The sequence below is a fragment of the Amblyraja radiata genome, chromosome 18 (assembly GCF_010909765.2).
Source record: "Amblyraja radiata isolate CabotCenter1 chromosome 18, sAmbRad1.1.pri, whole genome shotgun sequence".
Taxonomy (NCBI): Eukaryota; Metazoa; Chordata; class Chondrichthyes; order Rajiformes; family Rajidae; genus Amblyraja; species Amblyraja radiata.
Window position 1 is genome coordinate 34567146 of NC_045973.1, and position 8064 is coordinate 34575209.

Sequence of the window (8064 nt, forward strand, 5' to 3'; positions counted from 1 at the left end):
TCAGGAAAGGTTTTTTATTGGATTTTTAAACAAATGTACAATTTACAAGGGAAGGTAGAGAGCTCAAACAATTTAAAAAAACACTTTGCAAATGTTACCACCCTATTATGATAAATGGACATTATAGCTTCAATAGGGTTTAATTTGGATGTTCCAGTGTATCAGTTATTTCTTGCCAGATTTCTTAATGCCTCCAGAACCTGCAGACAAAAAAAACACCATCAGTATGAAGCACCATGTTGCTCACGCCTCATTCTACTGCTTGAGCTTTTCTTCAGGCACTTACTCCAGATGCTTAACATTCTCTTGTCAACATTTACACATTGAGCAGGAAAATTGTAAAAGTAAATGCAAATCACATCACATATATTCTTCTGGTGGTGCTTTAGTTGTGGATTTGGGAAGATGTTGCTGCATATGTGAGATGAGTTCTTGTCTTAGAATGAGTCACAGCTGATTCTGAGGTAATGATTCTTGTCCGATTCAGAATGTGGTGCTGTTCCGAACCACCACTCCAGAGACTTCAGCAAAATGAATCCAGGATCCAGTGAAACAGAGGGGGAAAGCTCCACATTGGATGCTAAGCACATTGGTTCCTCAGGTACATGGATAGGACAGGTTTAGAGGGACATGGGCTAAATGCAGGCAGGTGGGACTAATGTAGATGGGACATGTTCGCCGGTGTTGGCAAGTTGGACCAAAAGGGCCTGTTTCCATGCTGTAAGACTCTGTGACTCGCTATAACATTGGAAGTGCATATTTGAAATGAGACGCTAAATCAAGAGCCCAATCAATGTGAGTGTGCAACTCCCACAGAACCATTTTAAAGTTGAGCAAGTTATTTATTCTGGCTAATATTCAATACCATTTATACATTATCATATTATTCAGGAAAATTTGATTTGCACAAGTTGACATGGCTGTTGACTGCTTTGGACATCCAGAAATCACGAGAGGTGCTCTGGAAATGCAAGTTTTTTGCTGTATTGCGATAAACAATATATTCACTTATTTCGTGTGGAGGAAAGGAATTGCAGATGCTGGTTTACACTGAAAATAGACATAAAAATGCTGGAGTAACTCAGCAGGTCAGGCAGCATCTCTGGAGAAAATGAGGTGACGTTTCGGGTTGAGTCTGAAGAAGGGTTCCTACCCGAAACCTTACCGACTACTTGTCTCCAGAGATGCTGCCTGGCACGCTGAGTTGCTCCAACATTTTGCGAATATATTCGCTGCCTCAGGAATGTTCCAAATATGCTCTGACAACAGACATGACATGACTGATTTTGCAGCACTGGTTTGTTAGTTCCACAAGAATTGATAAATAACACCAAAATCAGCATATATGTACCATGACTGGGGAGGAGGGATCAAACATCTAAGAAGGGGGCAGGGCAAAGAATTTTTGTTATTCATTAATAGCTGGAATAGAAGTGCGAACATTTGGATGTTGTCTTATGCAGCCGAGATGCAAGCCACAAAACTCAGGTGTAATTTGGCACAGATGCTAAATTGAAAAGGACTGCACATTTACAAACCCTCAACAGACGATGGAGTAATGGAATAAAAACATAAAGTGAGGGAAATATATAAGTAAAATACATTAAGGGATAAGAGAAACAACAATGAGAACTGAAAAATACAGCAAAAGGAGCAATGACACATCTGAATATATGCACTCATCTTACAGAAAATCACATCGGAACGGGAGTAGAAATTGATCAGGAGTGAAAGGAACTGGTATGCAAAATGGTCCCGTCAATATGACCATAAATTAAATGTTTAGGAAGGAACTGCAGACACTTGTTTATACCAAAGGGCGATACAATGTGCTGGAGCAACTCAGCGGGGCAGGCAGCATCTCTGGAGAAAAGACACAGGTGACGGTTCAGGCCAGAGCCCTTCTTCAGACTCAAAGTATGAATGTATGTTCCGACCTGAAACATCATCTATTCCTTTGCACTGCAAGTCTAAAGAATCAGTTATGGGAATTAAATGCATCCTTGTATAAGGATCAGCAACTTTCTAATTGTTTCGTTTTTGATCTGTAATGAGAATCTCAAAGGTTGGTTGTTCCCTAGTGAATGTGATAACAGTCTGGGACTGTCCATGCAGATATATCCCCTCGCCACAAGGAGCTGCCTCTGGGATCACACTGGAGCAGCAGCACAGCACCAGACCCTACAGCCAGCAGGAGCAGGAGAGCGGCCACATTCGTTTTCTGCCCATTCCAGAACAGCAAACCAATCTCGACTATTATTTACTGCCAAACTGGTCGGTGAGGTTTACTTTCAAAGTCACGTCACTCACCGAGCGGCCCTTTGCCTGCAGCTTTCGTCTTCAGCTCATCCAGTTTCTTCTGCTCATCCTTCTTCTTCTGTTTGAAAGCAAGGTCATCCTGCAGAGACAGTAGGAGATCACGATAGGTAAATCCCTTCAGGTCACACTGCATGTGCCGGTGAATAATGCCGTCTGGCTAAATTAAAACCATGCGCAAATCCAACACATTCCCATTCTCCAGAGATGCTGCGTGACCCGCTGAGTTACTCCAGCTTTTTGTGCCTATCTTCAGTGTAAATCAGCATCTGAAGTTCCTTCCTACACATTCCCTTTTAATATCCACCATCTCCTTTGTCAAGCTTTTGGTCACTCAACTGATCAACTCATTCATTTGACCACCCTATGCTCGTGACCAAAGCCAACGGTTTGGCTTCATCAGCCTGTTTCTCTGTTTAAGGATTAGCGAACACAAATGTTGCACATGACTGCAAAGCGATCGGCGGATCCTCGATTAAATTTGCCCTTTTCTAGCCCCTGGGGTTAAACACAATCCCCTCCCTACTACAGCTCTGGCTGCAAGCTTGAAAAGAGGGAGAAAAGAAAAACATATGCAGCATAACAGGTTCATAATGTCCATCAGGGAACACCTTCTGTCATGCCCAGCTACATTCAGGCATAGCTGAGAGGAGTGAAGTTTAATGGAGATGTGTGGTGTAGGTTGTTTAACACAAAGAGTGGTGGGGGGGCTGAACACATTGCCAGGGGTGGTAGTGTGGGCAGATACAATAGTGGCTTTTAAGAGGCTTTTACATAGGCACATGGAAGAGGGATATGGATCATGAGATTAGTTCAGTTTAACTTGGCATCATGTTCGGCACAAACGTTGTGGGCTGAATGGCCCGATCCTGTGCTGTACTGTTCTATGTTCTCTGCCAAATGTTATAATACCTGCAACAAATTCCTTAACGATGATCTGGATTCATGCAGTCACACAACAATGTAAAAAGATCATAAGTGATAGGAGTAGAATTAGACCATTTGGCCCATTAAGTCTACTCTGCCATTCAATCATGGCTGATCTATCTCTCCCTCCTAAACCCATTCTCCTGCCTCCTCATAACCTCTGACACCCGAAAAAGGCCCCCGGGGCCCACACCAACAATCACACACCCATTTATTCTGACCTTATTTTATTCTCGACACATTCCCATCAACTCCCCCTAGATTCTAACATTCACCTACATAGTAGCAGCAATTTATTTTCTATTTTAACTTAATTAGAGATACAGCATGGAAACAGGCCGACCAATGATCACCCGTTCACACGTTCTATGTTATCCTATTTCCACGTCCACTGTCTTTGAGATGTTGGAGGAAAGCAGAGCACCCAGAGAAAATCTACGTGGTCACAGGGAGAACAGGCAAACTCCATACAGGCAGCACCTGAGGTCAGGATCGACCCCGAGTCTCTGGCACTGTTAGGCACCGTGAGGCAGCAGCTCAACCAGCTGTGACACTATAATTTATAGAACTCACTCAATCTATTTATCAACACATCTTTAAGACGTGGAAAAAAAAACCTGGAGCAAACCCACGTGATCGCAGGCATACTCTGTAAAGGCAACACTATATGTCTGGATTGTAACCAAGTTGCTGGAGCCATGACTGGGCAGCAGCTTTACTTGCTGTGGAGAATTCAATAAACCTGAACTGATGAACAAAGTAAAATTGCATATCAGTTTTGCAACTAGAGTACTTTAGGCGGACCAAGAGACGAAAGTATCCAGGGATCCACACAAACCATTTGTTAATTCATGCTGTGTTTCACTTTCAAAAAAAGCATTTAGGTTTTGTTAATCAGAATTTATGAAGAATTTGGATCACATTGACTCCTCAACTGTACAATTTCATACAATGATGCCAACTTAAGTATTAATCTTGATTTGGTTTCATTTATTCTTTCACTTAAGTAAACAAAAATCTTGAATATCAAGCTACATTTTGTGTAACATGTGTGTAATCATCCTTGCACAACAGTGCAGTGAAAGAGGTTTGGCCACCAGCAGAAATAACCAGAACATGGAGGTGACCCAGAGAAGTGCAATGCAACGGATGCCAAAGACCAATTATGTACAAAAAATTCTAAGCTTCAACAGTAAAATTGGGATAAATGAGTGAAGTACATTGTTATACATTAGATACATCCAAAGCCTCTACTATCAGTTAAAAGGACGGCAGTTTAGTTTATTGCCACATGTACCAAGGTACAGGGAAAAGCTTTTGTTGCGTGCTAAGCAGACAGTGGAAAGACAGTGTAAATGACAAAAAAAGACAAGTACTCGAGTAAAGAAGCAGGTCAGGCAAGCATCTCGGGACTCTTCTTCAGACAGATTGTGGTAGGGGTGGGGGGGAACTAGGAGAGAGGGGAGGGGGCAGGACAAAGCCTGGCAAATAATAATTGATGAGGGGGTTTGATTGGCAGATGGCTGGACAAAGGCCAGAGATAAAGAGACAAAAAGTATGAGACAAGGATCGAAGAGTTGTGAAGCCGTAGGAAGGAATATTGGTGGAAGGGGAGTGGGAAGGAGAAAAAAATGAGTGCAAATCCATGTGGAGCACAGGAAAGAGAGAAGGAAGGGAAAAAAAGGGGGCTGTTTGCAGATTGGTTACATAGAATTTGGGGAATTCAATAATCATACCATGAGGTTGTAAGCTATCCAAGCACTGTTCCTCCTATTTGATTGTGGCCTACCTCTGGTAATGGAGGAGGCCCAGGACAGAAAAGTCAGGATGGGGAGTTGAAATGGTCAGCAACCTGATATCCAGCAGGCCTTGGAGGAATGAGTGCAGGTGTTCGGAGAAGCAGTTGCCTAGTCTACGTTTGGTCTCGTCAATGTAATTAAGGCCGCATCGGAAATACCGGATGCAGTAGATGAGGTTGGAAAAGGTGCCCGTGAACCTGTCTAGGCGGGAGGGACGGCCTTCGGTCCCTGAATAGACCCGAGGGAGGAGGTATAGGTGAATTAGTCAAGCGCAACTTTTTCAGGCAATGTTCAATATCTGTAAAGAACTAGCAGGCAGAAAAAGGAGGAAATTGGATGCAGCGAAGGGCACATTCAAAGACACTATTTCAGATTAACCGAAGATTAGACAAACAACCTGCTTAACTTTGTCTCTGTAAAGTGGCTAGTCCTGTGTATAACATCCATATGCAACAAATTATTCTATCCATTCCTCCCCCCCCCACCCCCACCCCCTTCCACCACCCTCCATCCCTTTCCCCCTCCATCCATTTCTACCTCCACCCATGCTTCTCCCACTGCATCCCTTCCTGAAAAACAGTCCTCATCGCTGAGCAACATTGCAAACTGTTGTGGTACAGACCTCATCCATTTCTTTGCTTGATTTTTTCGGTTGTTTCAATGGCTTTTTCTTGCCTCCTGCAAAGCACAAGAAAAATAAAAACATGACACAAAATTACAAGATAACAGGAAAGCACAAGTCAGTGCTGACGCCACAAACAGTAGACTGGGCGATGTTCCAAGGACTCGACCATGGGCCTGAATGACTGCCATAGTTGTTACTGACTTCATAAAAAATGTGAGGAGTGTATTCCCACGTAAACAATCCAAATGCTTCCCAACCAGAAGCCTTGGGGTTTCTTGGGCATTCAAGTCTGGAGGCACAGAGTCATACAAGTCGTTCAAGAAGGAACTGCAGATGCTGGAAAATCGAAGGTACACAAAAATGCTGGAGAAACTCAGCGGGTGCAGCAGCATCTATGGAGCGAAGGAAATAGGTGACGTTTCGGGCCGAAACCCTTCTTCAGACTGATGAGTCATACAAGTCGTCCAGTTGTGACCTTGATGAGACCATAAAAAAAGCTAAAAGGGACTCTAAACTGGAGGAAGAGGCGGGTGAACGGCAGCTGTGGCAGGTCTTGCACGCTATCGTTTCACACATGGCAAAATCAGGCAGCAGCTCATGTCACATCTCAAGCACGCTTTGATAGGGGAATGCTGATGTGCCTTCCCAGGCCCCCAGTCACTGAGGGAAATGTCAGAAGATCCTTCAGAAGGGAGAACCCTCGAAATGCAACAGGACCTGTTGGGATACCTGGTCATATTTATCAAACCTGTGCAGACCAAATGGCTGGAAGTTTTGCAGACATCTTCAACCTCTCATGACTGAGGTCTGATTTTCCAACCTGCTTTAAAAGGGCATTAATGATATCAGTGCACAAGAAGAGTAAGGTGATGTGCCTCAATGAAAACTGATTGGTGGCATTAACGTCCATGGTGATGAAGTGCTTCAAGAGGTTGGTTATGGGGCATATCAACTCCTACTCAACAAGAACCTGGAGCCACAACACTTTACCTATTGCCACAACAGGTCAACGGAGGATGCAATCTCACTGGTACTCCACTCTGCACAGGCCCATTTGGACAACAAAATCACATACATCAGGTTGTTGTACAGACTGCAGCTCGGCGTTTAACACCATCATCCCCTCCAAACTGGTTACCAAGCTCACGGAACCGGATCTCTGCACATCCCTCTGCAACTGAATCCTTGACTACCCCACCAACAGACCACAATCTGTACGAATTGGCAGCCTTACTTTCTTTTCAATGCATGCTCATTTTTCCCTCCAACAAAATGCATCAGCTATCTCCTTGCCAACTCATTTGGCTTGCCCATATTACCCAGCCTCCTCTTTACATCCTGCACCATATTCACAATCCATCTAGTTCTATATAATCACAGCAAACTTTGAAATAGGACATGAAAACTAAAAATACAGTCAGGCCACATCTGTGGAAAGAGAAACAGTTAACATCGGAGCGTGGGTCATTGATCCAAAGGTTCAAAGTGTTTCCTTCCATAGATGCTGCCAGCTTCAAGCAGTTCCTTTCCTTATTTCAGATTTTCAGTATCTGCAGAGGCTTCTAAACAGAGGCTGAAGGAGGGAGGGGCTGATGGATGGATGGATGGAGGGGGAGAGGGAGAAGGCGACAAATGTATGGAGGGGAGATGGATGGAGGGGGAGAGGGAGAAGGCGACAAATGGATGGAGGGGGAGGGGGAGACAAATGTATGGATGGAGAGAGGGATGGAGGGGGAGAGGGGGAAGGCGACAAATGTATGGATGGAGAGGGATGGAGGGGGAGAGGGGGAGGGGGAGAGGGGGAAGGCGACAAATGTATGGATGGAGGGGGAGAGGGGGAGAGAGGGAGGGGGGAGGGAGAGAGGGAGGGGGGAGGGAGAGGGAGGGGCCGGGTTGTGTGTGTGTGGGGCGCGGGGCCGGGCAGGGGCGCGGGAGCGGGGGAGACTCTCCTCACCTTCCCGGCCCGACATCTTGATCCACGCGCCGCTCCGGCAGGAACCGGAAGTAGAAGGCTAGAGCGCGCCTGTACTCGGGCACGCGGGGCCGCAGCGACACCCGGTGGCACCGCGCGGTACTGCAGCCATGGGGGAGGGGGATGGAGAGGGGGGGGGGGGGAGAGATGGGGATAGAGCAAAGTTTATAGAGGGTACACAAAATTGCTGGGGAAACTCAGCGGGTGCAGCAGCATCTATGGAGCGAAGGAAATAGGCGACGTTTCGGGCCGAAACCCTTCTTCATAGAGGATCTTTAGGATAGAGAGAGAGTTAGAGATGGAGGGAGAGGGGGATAGAGGGAGGGAGAGAGGGGGAAAGGGAGAGGGGAAGAGAGAGAGTGATGGAGAGAGAGAGGGAGAGAGAGAGAGAGAGAGAGAGGGAGGGAGAGAGGAAAGGGAGAGGG

At 45.6% G+C, this 8064-nt stretch overlaps 1 protein-coding gene across 1 annotated transcript; it reads right to left on the reverse strand.

Moving 5' to 3' along the window:
- tma7 (translation machinery associated 7 homolog) lies at window positions 1–7703 on the reverse strand. The gene is made up of 4 exons (XM_033037104.1): window positions 7622–7703; window positions 5665–5720; window positions 2311–2398; window positions 1–200 (listed from the first exon to the last, which is right to left on the reverse strand). Exons 1-4 carry the CDS (start codon window positions 7635–7637, stop codon window positions 166–168), a joined length of 195 nt encoding a protein of 64 aa, XP_032892995.1. The 5' UTR covers window positions 7638–7703; the 3' UTR covers window positions 1–165.
- Between the last annotated feature and the right edge of the window lie 361 nt (window positions 7704–8064).

What these genes read in the sequence shown, in the direction of transcription:
- tma7 (XM_033037104.1), bottom strand. An exon ending in CAAGCAAAGAAATGGATGAG is followed by an intron (nt 2,399 to 5,664) that starts GTCTGTACCACA and finishes CTGTCTCTGCAG; the next exon opens with GATGACCTTGCTTTCAAACA. An exon ending in TGCAGGCAAAGGGCCGCTCG is followed by an intron (nt 201 to 2,310) that starts GTGAGTGACGTG and finishes TTTTGTCTGCAG; the next exon opens with GTTCTGGAGGCATTAAGAAA.